The sequence below is a fragment of the Trachurus japonicus genome, chromosome 15 (genome assembly GCF_045865225.1).
Source record: "Trachurus japonicus isolate A0001 chromosome 15, Traja_1.0".
In the NCBI taxonomy this organism is placed as follows: Eukaryota; Metazoa; Chordata; class Actinopteri; order Carangiformes; family Carangidae; genus Trachurus; species Trachurus japonicus.
This window is the reverse complement of record NC_140921.1, coordinates 17,850,100-17,867,851: the sequence shown is the minus strand read 5'-3', so window position 1 is coordinate 17,867,851 and position 17,752 is coordinate 17,850,100. Positions and strand designations below refer to the sequence as shown.

Sequence of the window (17,752 nt, the reverse complement as noted above, 5' to 3'; positions counted from 1 at the left end):
TTCCAGTCTGGGAGCGCTGTGTGTTTCCCATTGGTCGGTGAGCTGTAGATGATTAGAGTGGAGTCCATCCATGAAATCCCCTTTAGGTCCCATCGAAAAGAGACAGTTCGTGGATGTGTGTGTATTATGAGAGCGAGGGAACAAGGGAGACGGAGGGTGTTACGCTGGCTGTATCTTTCAACATCAGAATAAATCACAAACCCTCTCCAGATGGCCTCCTTTTCCCTCTGTCAGCATGTATGGACGCATAAGACGTTTGAGGGTTAAACATATAAATGAGTGCTCTGCTATAATCGTCTGTGGGGTGTGTTGGAAATGAGATAATGTTGCTTGATGACTTATTTCCTGGAGTCCATATAAATAAATAGAGAAAGCGACACTGCAGAGGAAAGAGAGACTATAGTGATGTGACATGCAGCTCTGCTCAAATATTTTTTTCCCCTGTTTGTACTAGTTTTGGTAGACCGCTGTTGACACTAGCTTTCAAAAGAAGAGAAAAATCTACAAAGGAAAACAGATGCAACTGAATTGTGCCGCATTTGTTATTAACACAGTGTTTGTTTTTCATTAGGATTCTTTGTAGAGTCTATATTTAGCCCCAGAAGCGAGACATAGAGGGAACGAGAGTCTCTCCTGGGTTTTTGTGTGAGAGTTTTCCTAAAGCAGCCTGTTTATTTCTCGCTTTATAAAAGCAGCAGTTTCTCCTTCCCCACTTATCAAGTCCTCCTCCCACTGAGCTCCATCCAGCTCTCTCCTCCTCCTCTCATCTCCACCACAAAGGGACTTGAGAAACCCTTTACACACCATGCGTGCTTGCATCTACCGTGTGTCTGCGCATGATAATTTGCGTGAACATGAATGAAGGATTTTATTTTTAAGACTGCGTTGTGACCTCCAGATGATAATGGTAATCATGATGATGATGATGATAGAGGTGGTGGTGGTGGTGGTGTCTGGCTCTCTTGTCCAGATTGCACTGACTGCTGTGAGGGGGTATTACACACCGGGGGTAGAAAGGAAGGAGAAAATGAGGGAAGGCACGGCTCGGAGGCTTGTTTATCATTTATTCTAGTGAGAATGAACGCATAATGTGAAGGTGTACAGAGAGAGAAGAATGGGAAAAGGGGGGAAGGGGGGCATGAGGGTGAGAACGAAGGCGCAGATACTCTTGACCGCACACAGAAACACTCAACCACTCTCTCCGGGCCACACACACACACACACACACTCATACATGCCTGTGTTTTGGCAAGCACCCAAAGGCCCTGCAGCCTCGATGCATACTCCTTCTCACCTCTTTTTGTTATCCTCCGCTCTTAACACCTTCCCTCTTTTTTCATCCGTCTGACACTGCGGGTTTTTGGTCTTCTCTAGTTCTCTGCACCTCAGCCAAAGATATGTCCTCAAATAAATGCACCATGTTAACAAAGTCAGGTTTTTTTTTCCACTTTTCAAGCTGGGCTTCATGCACTTGCAGAAATTGTCTTAATCAGGGATTGTATCAACTGTCTGCCTCTCCTGTGATGGAAGGAATGGCAACATTTTTACACAAGGCCTCATGTCACGATCTCTAACTTCCATACTTCCCCTCCTTCTGCTCATATAGCTGTTCACTGTCACACCACTGACAGGCCTCAGTCTGCTTTTGTCAAGTCACATTTGTTGATTGGAAAATTGCATAGGAATTCAGATCTATGTTAAAAATGAACCTCTAACTTTTTAAAGCACAGAAGAGGCAATGAATGAGCACTAATATAAACAGTTTAGGAATCATTACGACAACATGTTGACGTTGACAAAAACAATCCATGCATGTTCGGTTTGGTTTGTTTATGTGAATGTATTGCGCCTTTATTTGCAGTTGTATCCTGAGTCATTTGTTGGTACATTTCCACATTCAGCCACTGAACACACTTTCTGTGTGTATGTGTGGTTGTTTATGTGTGTGTGTGTGTGTGTGTGTGTGTGTCCACTTGTGGGTTTTTACCGTGCAGGGAGGAAGAAAGTAGTTAGCAGTTAGTGGCAGCACACTGCCATTCTTTTAACAGCCCTCACACACCTCATTAACTCGCTTAATGAGTAAGTAATCAGACACATTCCCTCTCTCTTTCTCTGTCTTTTTCTCCCTCTTTAAATGCTCGAACAAAATTAAGAGCATTTGGCAAGAATAAACATTTTCTTATCATGCAGTCCAGTCAAGAAATCAAGAAAACAAACACTCTTTTACACACACACACACAAACACAAACTATTTTATGCACACACACTCTAAAACACATGCATTAGGCAGCTCTTTTCAGAATCAGCAGTTTTTTATTAGTCTGAAATCTAATGAGTTACAAATGGACACAGTTGTACTGGTTTCGTCCATGAGTAAAGTGTATTCTAAGCTATATGTGAAAGTACAGTGCAATGAGAGATGGACCGAACAGACAGAGCGATGAAATAAGGGTGAGAGGATCTGAGAGCAGCATTAGGAAAACTCAGGTCATGTCTGCACCACTGTGGATGAAGTGTCATTCGCGTGTTGAAAGATTTTTATCTGGCACTTTCAGATCATTTTCTTTGCCTCTAAAATGAAACACCGCTATAAAACCATCTAAATATCTCCCTCACCAGCAGTCGCATGCTAGATCACATCACAATGATCTAGATATTCTTTGAGAAACTCCCAGTCCAGACTTCAGTGCAAAAGTTTCAACATTTATCCATTCAGTGTTGTCATTGAAAAAAAAAGTTAGTTTTTGCTCAGAAACGCTGAGGGAAAAGGTCTCTGAAATTTTTACGAACAGCAGTTTACCAGAAAAGTGAGATTAAAGATGAAGAGAGGGAGATACAGAGTAGTAAAGGTGAACATTATGCGTGAAGTAGACCATTGAAGTCACATAAATCCTTAAACGGCAGTGTATATTTCCCCTCGGTGAAACCTTTAAAACCAAGACATCAGAACGTCAGATCATCTCGCCTGATTTAAGATCCCCTGTGTCGACCACTCATGTCAACCATGTGTGTAGGGCTGCGGTTTTGAAATCTTTAGGATATGAAAAGGGTGATTGTTTGCAGTCGCATGGAGGCATGTGTGTGCATGTGTTCATGTGCAATGTTTTCATCTGTGCATTAGAAGTTGTATATTACTTAGCCACAGACTCCCACAATGTGGAGCCTGAGGGTTTGAGCTGGCTGAGCCTTTGCAGCATCCACAAGAGACTCCTCCAGCTGTCAGAAATTGGGATGAAAGAATTCAAGGTGTGATTATCAAAGGCATAAAAAAAAGCTATGCTAATCTCATTACACAGCTTTTTTTGATTGGTGGAATTAGCATCCCATTGGTTACACAGCCAAAGTAGGTATTTGTTTCATAAGAAAGAGAGAAGAGAGTTGAAGTCAGTAGTACAGTATTAGTGCAGCGTACTGAGATAGAGATCAGAGGTTAATGATGTGAATCAGACAGGAACCAGACATTACCTTCAGTGTGCGGCTAATCTCCAGACCAGGCGCCTTGAGCTATGTCTGATAACATTGCTAATTATTCCAGATATAGCCTCTGCAGGGATTCTTGTAAACAAGCCTATCAGTAGCTAAGTTTATTGTCAGAGTAGTTTACACTGACTAAACGATACCATTGTTTGAGGTCTTTTTTTTATAAGAGAAACCTTAAAAATCCTGACCGCAGAGTGTTAGGGGGCCGTAGTTCATACGGTGAGGACACACCTGAAAACATGTGTGTTACTTCATCATTAGGGCTACAATGGGAATGAACTGTGAGCAACGTCACCTAAAGAGAGCCAGGCTGCATTAATGAACTAACTGCCCACTTGGAGGCATGTAGTGCATTAAGGTAAATCTATACCAGGTCTAGGCTGTTTGAACACTATAGCTTTACCGCACTCACTCTCGCTCACTCAGACGTTGCTTCACACACCTGTAATGAAAAAAGACTGGTGGGCATGCTGTGTGCAGGAAATAAGGAAACAAAAAGTTGCAGGTCTGACATCATTACAGCTTTCTGTGAGATGCCTGGGGGCCTGGACCGGGGCCGGGGGCCCACAGCCACGCCTCGGGATAGTCCTCACAGTATTGTAATAATGAGTGTATGGACAGAGTCTGGGCAGTGGAGAGTGCAGCACGGCTCTGACAGTTTCTATTAATCCTTTTATCCTGAACAAATCTGTGCAAGTGGAGTGAAGTCAAAGGGTTACAACCCGTGCTCCTGCATGCGCCTCACACTTAACTTTGTCTGCTCTCTGCTCTCGCTGTACTTCACCATCTGATGAGCCTGATGCTGGAAATTGACTCGCATTTTGGAAGGAGTGCAGTGACAGAATGATTTGATGGAGGAGAAAAAAATCTTTCTGTAATTTTTCACCATGCCACTTTGGTTGTCTTTAACTCTGTTTGGGCCTCTTCTCAAGTGATGCTTCGTGGTGGTATTTGCTGAGTGGCTGTAACATTAGATTTACTGTCATTACTTAGTGATGGAGACCATGGTGGCCAATATCCCTCCTTGTGGTTTCTGTTCTCACATAATCATGTCTTGTTTTTGAAGGGATCAGTGCTTCCCTGAAAATCTGCTTCCAAACTAATCAGAAATGTCAAATATCTCAGAGCCAACACAGTCGGGGCTGAGCTTAGAAAATACCAGTGAGGGGCAACCACAGACTATGTAAAATACAGCATGGTCTCCCACAGAAATGTCCTGTTTGCCATTTTGAGAATGTGTAAATGCAGAAATGTAACGTTGCTAAATTTAATATCGCTCTGGCTCCCGTAGGAGTTGAACCCGTCGATAAATTCTCAAAGGACGCAGAAGACAGCAGTCTCCAAACCAAGACCACTGTGATTATTCTGTTAGTTGTGACAGAGGAGAGAAAGGACCAGGCAGAGGGAGAGAAAAGCAACAGAAGTAACTGAGAGAAAGCCAGACTTTCTGGCACGATAGATAGCATCATTTAGGGCTGTTGTGGTGCTTTTTTCTCCTTTGGGCACGCATTGTCCCAGAACAGACCTACAGTTATACAGCGACCTCCCACGACCTCGGCATCTAATCCAATCAAACAGCACCATAAGTGGGAGCATATAGATCACTCCAGCCAATCGTGTTATAGCGTGCTAACAGGATTATGGGGGTTTTAGTGTGAGGATTCCACCCCTGAGCTTTGATTTTACTACTTACACACATAGCATTGTATTCATATTGTCAGAGCAGAGCATTCTTGCCTCGTCTTGCATTCCAGCCTTTCATGCCTGTCTCCATCTTTCTGTCTCTTTCTTGTCTTTCCTCCTCTACGTGCACCCACTGTTGCCTCTGGCTCTCCAAAAGGCGCTGTCCTAGCACAGCAGTCTGTTATCGTTTCTTATTGTAACCCAGGAGCAAACACGCACACAATCAGACGCATGCAGGAAAGACATACCGCACTCCTCCTCCCAGATGTCCGGGGGGAGAAGCGTGTGTGCAATATAGCAGTATAAGGCATTGCCGTGTGTGTTAGTGTTTCTTGTTGCAAGGAAGGTGAGAGGATTAATTAGTCATCAGGTAGAGTGCAGGGCCAGGTAGACCAAAAGCATTCCTCTCGCATAGAGCAGCCGCCTTGATAAGAGGCACCAATATAGCCCGGGTGCCAGACTGACTCAGCTTTCAACTCTGCACTCAGGCAGTTTTGCCAAGAGAACAACAAAGGAGCTGGAGGGAGCACAACACTTCTCGCTCCTGTGCTCGCTTGTGGGTAGTTATGAAGCCGGTTTTGATGTCTTGATGTCTGGGATATGATTCTGTGAATTGTGGCAGGCTGACAGAACAGACAGATTATTGTTGTGTAATTGCCTAAATTGCCTGCTAACCGTGTTGCCCGTGTATCTCGGTGAAAGCAGATGTTACCCAGATCTGCTGTGGAAATAAAACCTCCAAAACCTCAGATGATAAAATTAGAGCGATCCATCAGATGGAATATTTATGTGCTCTTGTGAACGCCAGCCAGCTATGCGCGCGTGTGTCGTCGCTCGCACATCTGTACATGTATGACACATTTTTGTGAGCTGAGAGTAACATCCAGATGAAGCTGGCGTCTCTACTGCTGGAATGTGACACGGTTCAAGTGATTGGGCGACTTGTTTGTAGTTTGTCTGTGGTGTAACAACTTTCTTCCTGTGGTCACTCTCATGGTCAGTCATCCTCTAATGGGGTCGGCGTAAAGACGGGGCAATGTTCAACAGGTTCCACTGAGCTGCACATGTATTTATTTATCCATTGGATATTGGACTGTGCTTGTACAAGCAAAATCCAACATTTTATTTTGGTAAAAGTTCAACAGTTGCCTTGGGTTTAATAGTCAAACAAAACAAAAAAAAATCAACACATAAATTCCATTTTAATTATGGTGTATTTGCAGTGGCCTGCAGAGCGCTTTTAATTTCTACTGCACCATAAAGGCACAACCACACCATTCATTAGATAGATTGCACAACACAACCACAGTGGTATGTTTCGCTCCCCTCTTTTGTATCCTGCTGAAACAATGTACAATATTCATTCCAGGAGAGAAGTTCTGGAGAGGACGACCCAGTGGGGACACTATGTGAGACTGATGTGTTGCGGGAGTCTTGGGAAGTCATATTAGCATGACCCCACGGGGTTTTGTAAGTGTGGAGACTTGTTGTGTGCATCATGGGATTGCGTGCTGCGGTGTACATGATTAAATAAGTAATAGTCATCCAAATCTTATGAAAATAGTTGTGTTGTTTTATAGGTTCTGGTGGTGCGCTTCAGCCCCTCTATGGGTGACCATAAGTACTCTGTTTATGTCTGTCCGAGCTGAGGGAGCCCTTCATGTGTGTCTGTTTCAAGACGGGGGCCTCTCCAGCAGCGCCCTACAATTTCCCTGTGTTGTGTGTGTGTTGTGTGTGCGTGTGTGTTGTGCGTGTGTGCGTTGTAGTAGAGGGGCAGAGCCTTTCAGAATGAGGTTAGCTCACCATTTAAACGGCAGACAAAAGACTCTGCTAATTAAAACTATGGCTACTTGTGTTTCACTCATTCTCCTTCCCTCCTCTCCTCTCTGACCCTCCCCTCTGTTCTGTCACTCTCTTGCTTTCCACACACATGCACTTTTCAAATGCCTAATTTGTACCCACCGTTTAGTGCTGGCCACACACACACACACACACACACACACACACACACACACAGCCTAATTCTAAAAGATAATGTTCTTTGTGCAACTGCGTCCTAATGAATCCACCTCACAGGACCAAGCGAAGACCCCCGATTGGTCAGTGCCCTGCTGCTGCCCGTTTGTTAAGCCTGTGTGCAGGCAGTGAGCTGGGCACCTCACACCAGAGTATGGTTCAGGCCCAGAGAACAAATTATAGCATGAGTGAACACTGAATAACACAGCAACTATAAAATAACCACTCCGTTGTGAGAAGAGCTCTCCATGCAGTACCACACCTCAGGGTTTTGGCACAAACTGGAGAGAAAGAAAAACACTGCCCTTAGCTTTCTGTTCTGCACCGATGAGTGTGGTTCAAAAAAAAGGGGAAAAAAAGGGAGTGACACTGAATAGAGTGTGAATTCTACTGGTTGAAAAGCATGCATTAAACAGTGGGAATCAAACATTGAAACGTGTTTATTCTGCTTACAAAAAGGCTTTTATTGTATGTTTTTAAGGAACACACACACACACACACACACACACACACACACACACACACACACACACCCTGCTGAACCCAACAAACTTAGTCAAGCCATCTTCAAGGAGAAGTGATGTGTAACTAATGTCTGCTTATTGTCTCCACAGAGATCTGAGTGAGAACTTCATCCAGTCCATCCCCAGGAAAGCATTCAGAGGAGCCACCGACATTAAAAACCTGTGAGTGCCTCTCATTTTTCAGCTGGGATGGGTTTACCAAGTTCAGCACCTCATGGTTATTTTTTCTCAGTGATCAATAATTGGTCAATAGAATCTCAGCTCATATTCCCAGAGAGCAGGATAATGTCTTTAAATATATTGTTTCATCAGGTTAGATTACACATTGAAGAAAATCCAAACATGTTCACAGTAAACAAGCTGGAAACTTTCTAACTGATTAGTAACTTACTAACTGATAAACTGCATGTTTTCTAGCTGTAGAAGTGTTAATCAGTGATAATGACTCAGTAACCAGTGAAAAACAAATCACTATGAAAGCTACTGTCAGATATTCCAGCGTGTTAACCTTTTGCCTTTATCTGGCTGAGGTAATGGCTCTCTGTAAGGTTTGTGTATGCATGTTCAGTGGATTATTTATCACTACCCACCTCACACACACACACACACACACACACACACACCTCTCCCCAAAGATGCCTCGTAGCAACTGTGATTTACATCTTCACCAGAGCATACAGTGCACGCATTCACACATAGAGAGACACGCAGATTTATGAGGTGAGTCCATGCAGATAAACAATCAGCAGCGTCCCCTTTTTTTTGCTGCTCTCGGGGGCTACAGTACATGAGGCTCTGGTGGCTAAACCTGATATCGATTTACCATATTCCATCAGTGTACTACTTACAGTATCGATGATCACAACTGCCCCACAGGGAGAGTGGAAGATAGTGTATGCGTCTTGTGTAACAAAGCCTCTCTCTCTCTCTCTCTCTCTCTTGTGTACTCTACAGTCAGCTGGATAAAAACCACATCAGCTGCATCGAGGACGGAGCCTTCAGAGCTCTCAGAGGCTTGGAAGTGCTGTAAGTATCTGAAGTGATGCTATTTATCCACCCCACACCCCTCCCCCGGTATCACTCCATTAAAGCTCTTAGTTAAATTAAGACATTGTTTTGCCCTGCTAATAACCACAACTAATATATACACATAGCGCAGGCCTTTAATTAGTTAGTATGGCCTTGGTCATTATGCCAAAATACCCCCAGTGGGCCTCATGAGGGGGCCTGCATCATGGAGACCAAGCTCCATTAACTCATTGTTCCACACAGTTGACAGAAGCGTTCCCCTCCATCACATTAACACCACACCACACCCACCCGCTCCTCCACCTCCTTCTACAGCCCCATCCAGCCCTGGGCGGCCCATCTGACAAGGGAGCTCCAACCATCTCCATCAGAAAATCCCATTCAGTTTAGCATTGCACTCCCCGAGCACGTTTGTGACCATGTTGTGCATTTTCCTTTTCAAACATTCAATTAATCATCCCTTGTCAAAAATCATAATCACAGGCCTCGGTGAGAGCGCTCCACCTGAAACAATGTAGACTCACAGTGCAGGCCGGGGGACAAAGGCACTTTGACAGCCTTGTTATTTTTATGGTGAAAGACTGCCGACGTGCATGTGGGTTTGTGGTGGTTTTTTTAGGGGGTGGGGAGACAAAAAAAAGTCATTAAAGACGGCTTTCACGGCATGGATGGATTGCAGATGTAGTGATAGGGTTGTCATAATGGTGTAAGAGGGGATGGGGGTGTTGTTTCGGTGGGGTCTGTGTGTGTAGGTTTTATGGGGGAGGAGGACAGGTTGTGTTAAAAGAGGGAGCAGGTTGAAATATGGTAAAGGGTTATTAGGGCTAAATTGAAATGACCTGATTCACTCGCTGCAGCTGATGCCCAGGGTTCGATGAAAGTGTGTGTGGATGTGTATGCGTGCGTGCGTTTGTGTGTGTGTGTGTGTGTGAACTACAAGTTGGGGCGCTTGTGATCATGCTCGTGTGTCTATTTGCATGCATGACTGTACGTGTGCGTGGGAGGTGCGAGGGCTTCCCATCTGTGTGGAATGAGGTGTTATTCCCAGTGGGATGCCACAAAGAGAGATGGAGAGAAAAGAGACGGGGGGTAGTGGGAGAGGAAGGGCACAACAAAACTCTTTTTGAAGTACAGATTTAAAAATGTCTTTTCTGCCCCTGCGCTGACAACCGACTTAATATAACAATGTTTTGTTGCAGAACGCTGAACAACAACAACATCAGCAGCATCCCGGTCTCCAGCTTCAACCACATGCCCAAACTACGAACCTTGTAAGTCACACATATTCCACCGCAACCTATTCTGCCCCTCCTGAGGTTTTCCTTTAAAATAAACCTATATACTTTCTATGCATACAGACACAGCAGAGGACATGCTGCAGTCAGTGATAGTAGATAGTTTCTGTCATTCCAATCATTGTTGGGAAGAAGCCATAACAAGACCACAGAAGGGGTCTGTAGCAATGCCAAGGGCCATTATCCAACTAAAGGACATAGAACAGCAACTGGCTCAGATAGACTCAAATATCCACAGTGACCTTTTGTGTATTGTGCATTGTATGTGATTACTTACTCTGAAATCATATGTAAATTAAAACAATTATACTTGCTGAATCCACAGTTCTTGTGGTCACTTTTGGGCTTCCCCACTCCCAGTGGGGGCTACGCTATATAGCCTATGTCTGTGCATAATAGGTTTTGCAAGTCAGCGTACGTGCTCCAGACGTCCACCGCACCACAGCACCGAGTTATTCTGGACCGGCACAAAATTCCAGGAATGCCGTGTTTGGAGTACTGGGTTTTGAAAAGTCTTCTTTAGTGTTTCTCCTTTTTTGAATGTGCCATTTACGATCATTCGTGTAGCATGTTATTTAGTGTGTTTCGCCACAGGGACGTGGTGTAATGAGCTCTAGGAAAGAACAGACTTACAGCAGGTGGTGTTTTAGATTGCAAAGAAGGCTGCAGAGACCTTTTAATGCATCCATGTTTTCAATCGTTTTCTCTGTTTTCACAGCCGCCTGCACTCCAACAATCTGAACTGCGACTGTCACCTGGCCTGGTTGGCCCAGTGGCTCAGACAGAGGCCTACCATTGGTCTATTCACCCAGTGTACGGGTCCCCCTGAGCTCAGAGGACTCAATGTGGCAGAGGTGCAGAAACATGAATTCAGCTGCTCAGGTAAGACTTTGCAGAGGTCAAACTTTGGAAGAGCGACACCACAGGAACATTGCTTTTGATATTATGTGTTGTTTATTTATGAAATGTCCACTTGATGAGGAGACCTCGTTTAAAAGAATGTTAAAAAGGGCTGAAATGATAAACCTATTGTTGCACATGGGAAATCAGTGCAAAACACTTCTTGTCCTTGCTAATGGGTGTCCTCCTCCCTACTCCCACTAGTGTCCTCACCTGGCAGCCACCTGACAGCTCCTCTGCCACAGGGCAACCCCCCCCCCCCACACACACACACACACACACCCCTGGTCTTTCCTCCGGCGCTTTCATGTGTCTCCAGCCTTTTGAAGTTGGCAGCGGTGCCAGGAAAATGCCTTATATATATACTATATAAAACACACAGCTGGTGCAAAAGGCAGTCGTGGTACCCATCTCCACAGTTGTCACATTTCATGACCTCCTTTCCACCTTTCACTTCCTCACACACAGAGTATTGGTGTCTTTGGCTGTGTGTGAGGGAGAGACCATGTGCATGTGGGCGTGGCATGGCGTGCATTGGGGTTATCATATCAGGACAATGGAAAAACAGCATGAGAACCTCCACTCCCCACAAGGCCATCTCACTCTCAACACCAGCTGTGCGGGTGTTTGTGTCTATATATGTGTGCGTGTGTTTGTGGGTGTGTGTCCTTTTCTTTCTCCCTCTCTCCATGGGTTGTGATTTTTATGCAGCCATACGGCGTGACAGCACAGATCATTAACTATTCATTGCCCGGGGAAAGAGACTCAAAGCGTGGGAGTCTAATGGTACAGAAGGGGAGCAGAGGGTGTCGGGGAAACTTTGGGGTCTGGGGGTCTACAGAAACAGAGAGTTGAGGTTTTGTGTAATGGGTGGTTGCAGATTGCGTAGTGTGCTGATATTAGCTTCCATCATGTAAGAGTTAGTTTTGCATTCAAGAAAGTTGTCGATTCGGTCTCATACGGACTGGTCATCGACAGTTTTTGGCCAAGAACAAACAGCTGGATGAACACTACTATCTATCACTGTGTATTTCTACCTCTCTGTATAAACACACAACCATGCATCCATGCAAACACGTGCACACACACACAATCACATGCTCCCGGTTTCTTCTGGAGTGGATGAGTGACCAGAAGTTGAACTCCCAGTGAAGAACTCATTAGGGACCGGCTCACTGGCACACACGCACACACACACACACACTTTTAACACGTACACATTTACTTTTTTTTTTTTGTATTTTCAGTGTTCAACACTGTGTGTGTTTGCGTGTGTACTTGGATTGTGCTGTGACCAGGCCAGGCCACCTGCGGGGGATTTGGGGCAGGGTGGCGCTGTGTTGCCGGAGAGGAGGAGGGAGAGGAGGAGGAGAGGCATGTTGTTGTTGTGAGAACCAGGAGAAAGAAAACGGGGTACAGTGTGTTATTAGCTGCCGCAAAATCTGATGAAATTCTGCAGCAGTCTCAGCAGCATCATGACTCATTGACTCTCATTCCCAGTGTTCGACTGGAAAGCGCCACGATATTGGAAATGTTTGTCAGTAATGAGTAGAGTAACACATTTACTGCCTCACTTTGACGAATTATATCACATTTTTCCAGGCAGCCGTTTGTCATGAAATCAACTACAATTCACATTAAAAATCTCAAAAAGCTTATTACTATCAGTTTAAAAAGAAAAAGCTATGAATTTTTACTGAATGATGAAAAACAGGGCAAAGAAGATTACACGAAAAACATTTAACTCAAGTTGAAAATTGGATTTCAAAAATAACATTTGCAGAGCAAACACTTTTAACTTTTTTTTTTAATTAGTTAGCGGGAGTCTGGTGCGTGACCAGCAGCTCATTTGTGGTTTCTCTCCATTTTTGTCTTCACTTTCTATGACCAGTCGCAGTTTTTGAAAATGATCTTGTTTATGAACCGCAGGAAACAAAGACATTTTTCCTCGCAAGCAAGATTTAAAATCTTGGTGAAAATCAATAAAAAGTGATGAGCCTTAATTAAAAACCACTATCAGTTTCATCCTAATTATTTTTAATCCTCTGGCTGTCGTTGGGATTTGACTGACTGGTTTGTCTGAATGTCCTCTGCTGTGATTTATTGAGCAAAACATTTAGACTCCCTTTGCTCTCTCTGATCATTTGCAGGAGAGGTAACTAAAAGTTAGAAGCTGCTTCTGCCAATTTAGGGTTACATGACAGAAAATTAATGACTGTTGTAGTGAATTACTGCTCCCGAGGCATAATAAATGAAGTGAAAATATTATGTTTGAAATGAGGAGTGTGTAATAAAGTAATAAATTGCTTGCGGGGTGGAATAAAATACAACTTGTGTAGTGGGAAACAGGGATAGAGATGACTGAATAAAGAGGGGAAGGGGGAAAGAAGAGAGGGGGCAAACCCAACTGTGGTGCTAAAAGGGAATTTGAGGAAGGAGAGGAATGGGAGGGAGCCAGCGATAACATTTTTGAAATGATGAGAGAAATGAGGTGGAGTGAGGTTAAATGTAAAGACGTGCGAGCAAATGGACAGGAGGTAATGGATTGCAGTGGCAGCCATTGGCAGAGATATGGACGTGGAGAGGCTGAAAATGAGGACGCTAAAAGGAGTGAGAGCGAGCAGAGAGCGCAGCTCCAGGAGGGGAGAGTGATAGGAAGGTGAAAGCAAACAGAACGAGGGAAACGGTGACAGGAGTAGAGTGGTAGAGACGGCGGACAGGGAGGAGATAATGGGGAAAACAGCGGTAGAAAGAACAGGGGACGGGCGTACATCAAACAGCTTCACCTCAAGTATACCTGTCAGAGAGCTGTCATTGTTAAGGCCGCTCCAGCTGTGCTCTGCACTCTCCCTGATCCCAGACCTGTCAAATACGCCATGTTAGATCAGAGGGGACTTCTTCTCTGCCCCACACCTGATCCCAGAACTGTCAAACCTCTGCCATCCTCGATCACAGGGCCTCAGATCACGCGAGTTTGAACGACTCTTGATGCTATTTGTTGTGTTTACCTGTTTCCCAGATCTGTCAAAGCATCTCCTCCCTTCAGGCAATTGATTGTGATTGGCCAGATACTGTACATGAAATCTGACCTTAAACACTGGATTTCAGCTCAATAGTCCCACAGCTAAAGCCAACAATTTCATGGTAAAGTATAATGTTTGGCAGCGATCTTTCTCCCTGTTTTAGGGAGTGGAGTTGCGAGCACTGCGCTTTCACTGCCACTGACTTTCACCATCACTCACTCTGTCTCCCTCTCCCTGAATCTCTACTCCCCCTCTCACACTTTCTCTCTTTCTAGCATTTTCCACTCAAGCTGAGCGATAGATAGATAGGAAAGTAATCAAATATTCATGGTTTGAAACTTGGATTAGTAATGCTGTGTAAATGAGGCCATTTAAAAGTCTGTTTTATTCATTTTATCTGGGTTAGGCTTACATACACACATCTTGAACACACACATACACACACATACACACACACACACCAAACACACCATGCTGGCAGCGCAGGCGCCCGCTCTTCACCACGTCGCTGACAGTGCCCCAGCTATTTGAACAGGTATCTAGAGACAGTGTGATGGGTTGTGTGCTTTGTATGCAAATTGAAAAGTTGAAGTGTTTTAGAACAAATGGAAGTGAAGAGGTGGGGGCTGTAAAGCTGAATGTGCAGAATGGCATCAATTCCACACAGAGAACGCAGACTCAGGAGGAAAATTTGCAGAGAGATCAATGGATGTTATTGGGAGGCTTTCAATCGCCCGCTCCAGCTCTATTATTCATGTCTTTCTTCTCCTCTCTGTATACTGTGGCACTCCTTTAATAGATAACCTAGTTTCTTGCCCATTGATTCTCAAGGATGTACGGCTTTACAATAAAGTCAAGAAAAGGATGTTTTTCATTTCTTTTTGTCAGTGTCAGAACATCTCAGAGAATGTCTTCATTTGCGATTCACTTTATCAAGCAGAAAGGGGCGATGCCATGACAGTGGAGAGGAGTTTGAGCTCCACTTGAGTGCCGGAGCTTCTCTGTGTCACAGCAACAAATCCTTCGGCAAGCAATCTCCCCCCTTCATCCTGTTCAGAGTCCTGCTGCTCTCAGGGAAACCGACCGCATCCGAGCTGCGTTCACACACCTGTAGGAGCTGCACATTCTTTTCTTTCACACTGACTCTGATGCAGTTTTTGTCTTTTCTTGTACTTTTCTCTGCAGGTCACCAGGAGTCTACCAACCTGCAGCCGTGCAGCACGGGTGGAGGCTCTTGCCCGGCCATGTGTACCTGCAGCAACAACATTGTGGACTGTAGAGGGAAAGGTCTCACCGCCATCCCAGCCAACCTGCCTGACAGCATGGCCGAGATGTAAGCACCGCGCCTGCTTAATAAGAATCCAATGAAAGATGTTTTCAAGACCAATGTAACCTTGTACAGGAACACACACAACGTAATCATAAATAGACTAAATGCATTCTTAATATAGCCTAACTAGATCTAATTTTAGCCCTATGTCTGGATCATTGTTTAATCAGTTTTCTGTATCTTTTCTATTATGATATCAGACTACTTGGCATAAGCAACTGGACCCTGCCACAAGTTGTTTCAAGTAATGTCATCCTGAAACATCTAATTTCATTTCCCTAGAGGATAATGTCAGATTAAATTTGCAGATATATTTTGATGAACATATAGTAGCACAATATTATTTACCAGTAAACTTTTACTTAATGCTATTAATCATATAGATCTCTACGTGGATCGGCAAGAGGTGGGTTTCAGAGACATGCAGTGACATCCACAGCTGCATTGTTCTTTGAAGCCTGGCACTGCAGGGCATTTGTTAAAGACCTGTATGTGTTTTCCATATGAATCTGTCTGTGTGTGCTCATGCAGGGGGTTAACAAGGCTGAGAGGATTTAGGCATGCATGTTTCATGTATGTATGTCACTCTAGCTTGCTTTTCTCACCATGCATCACCTGGCAGGGAGACATCCATTTGCCTTACACTGAGAGGGACACATGCAGACCCGGTGCTAGACTTTAAAGTGAGACTGCATGCTCATGTCAGCTCAGATGTGCTGTGTACCGCATGCGAGCGCTTTGCTAACATCCCTCCCTTAGTTTATCAGTCCTGTTACATCTGTCTGGGCATTAACTGTTTCCAGCCCACATGCCATCAGCCTGCGCGGGCCGGCTAGACTTTTCAAGGTAGTGCTTTTACACTCTTTATCACAGGTTTAAAGCCTGAGGCAGAAGTCTGCATGAAATGGTACAGTAACACCATGATTTATGCACAATGAGAAAAAAAAAGGGGAGGATGAATGGAGAAAGCCAGCGGTCGCATTGCATGTTCTTCCAAGGAGCATGTGTGTAGTTAGGAGGACACAGCAAGTTTCTAGGTCTCCTCCTCCCCATGGGGTCTGTTTATAAATACCCAGCTAGCATGGAAGTCACAGATCCCATGTTCCCCAACAACCCTGACCCATTTCTAGTGCAGTGGTGTGCTCAATTTCCTAATTTGGACATGTGGTTCACACTTCTGTGTGTTCTTATCTGATTGATTGAATGACCACCCATGAAATATTGAGATATTTTAAAATCAGCCCTCACACGTCTTGAGTATTGACTTCTGATATGTAAATAATTCAACCTCACCCTCATTTTTAGCCATGTTTTATGGTTTGTGGACCTCTTCATGCCCTCAACTTGTAATTTTCCACAAGTGGAGTACCTCGTAGAGTCTGGTGTGATCTATGAGCCCAATAACCGGCCAGCAGCGCAGATGGGGGGAACAGGGAGACGGCAGAAAGATAGCTCCACCATGGTTCGGTTTTATAGACAGTAGATTCCCTCCGCACAGCAGATGAGTAAAGACATTTTAAAAGCCTCCCTGCCCTTTACATCTAATTGGTGCTTAACCGTGTCCTGCTAATAAACTCTACTATGTTCTGATTCATCTTTTACAAGACCAGGGTGAAACGCCAGCTTATATCATGCACATTCCTCCTGTCCTGCCCATCAGAGCTTCAGCTTGCAGGTTATATTCCCACAAGGCTCTTTCCTTCACTCTCTCTCTCCGTCCTGGCTTGCCAGATCACCACAGGCGGGTTTGAGGAGGCAGATCAACGGCAAAGGAATAAATAGAGAAGGGAGGTGGAGGAGGGGGGGGATTCACTCAGTAATTTGGTGCAGCAGGTTTGATCTGTGCTTGAAGTTCATTATAAAATCAGTTTCAATTACAGCAAGGCGGGCTGCTGGGTATCAAGGCCAGCCTAATGCCTTGTTAATGAGGCACTCGGAAACTCGCATACACACACAAACACACACATGCTGCTCTCATTATGTACAAATCGGAGAATTGCAACGTCCCTGCCCTGCTCTCTTCTAATGAGTGCCAGTGTGGTGTTTATGGCTGCGAGGATGTGAGCTGGTTTCTGTACTCCTCTCTTGTGAGACCAGGCCCAGTTCGCCTAAACACCACCACCACAACAGATTATTATGCACCATAGTCTCTGTCTGCAGTTACTGAACTCTGCCATAAAATCCCCGACCCCCCCTCCAAAACATACACACACCCCACACACCCCTTTCATCCGCTGCTGCAGTCCTGCCATCCATTTCTGACACACGCACCCAAAGGCATAATGTGTTTCCCCTTAATGAAAACCCTGCTTAGACCCTAATGAAAAGGATGAAGAGCATTGATTGGGCCAACACAAACACCAGTTCACAGACACACACACACATGGACACACATACAAATGTTCAGTCTGATAAATTGGATGGGAACCATTGATTGTCCGTCTGAAGGCAACTCTAAAAGATTGTTTCTTT

The 17,752-nt window shown here is 44.6% G+C and overlaps 1 protein-coding gene across 6 annotated transcripts in view; it reads left to right on the top strand.

The window, feature by feature from the left end:
* Positions 1 to 17,752, top strand: part of slit1a (slit homolog 1a (Drosophila)) — an 86,621-nt gene that overhangs the window by 41,002 nt on the left and 27,867 nt on the right. For all 6 annotated transcript variants that reach the window (XM_085800100.1, XM_085800101.1, XM_085800099.1 and 3 more), the window contains exons 5-9: positions 7,794 to 7,865; positions 8,658 to 8,729; positions 9,932 to 10,003; positions 10,746 to 10,909; positions 15,136 to 15,283. In XM_085800100.1, coding sequence (XP_085656226.1) covers positions 7,794 to 7,865; positions 8,658 to 8,729; positions 9,932 to 10,003; positions 10,746 to 10,909; positions 15,136 to 15,283 — 528 coding nt within the window. The remainder of the gene's footprint in view (positions 1 to 7,793; positions 7,866 to 8,657; positions 8,730 to 9,931; positions 10,004 to 10,745; positions 10,910 to 15,135; positions 15,284 to 17,752) is intronic.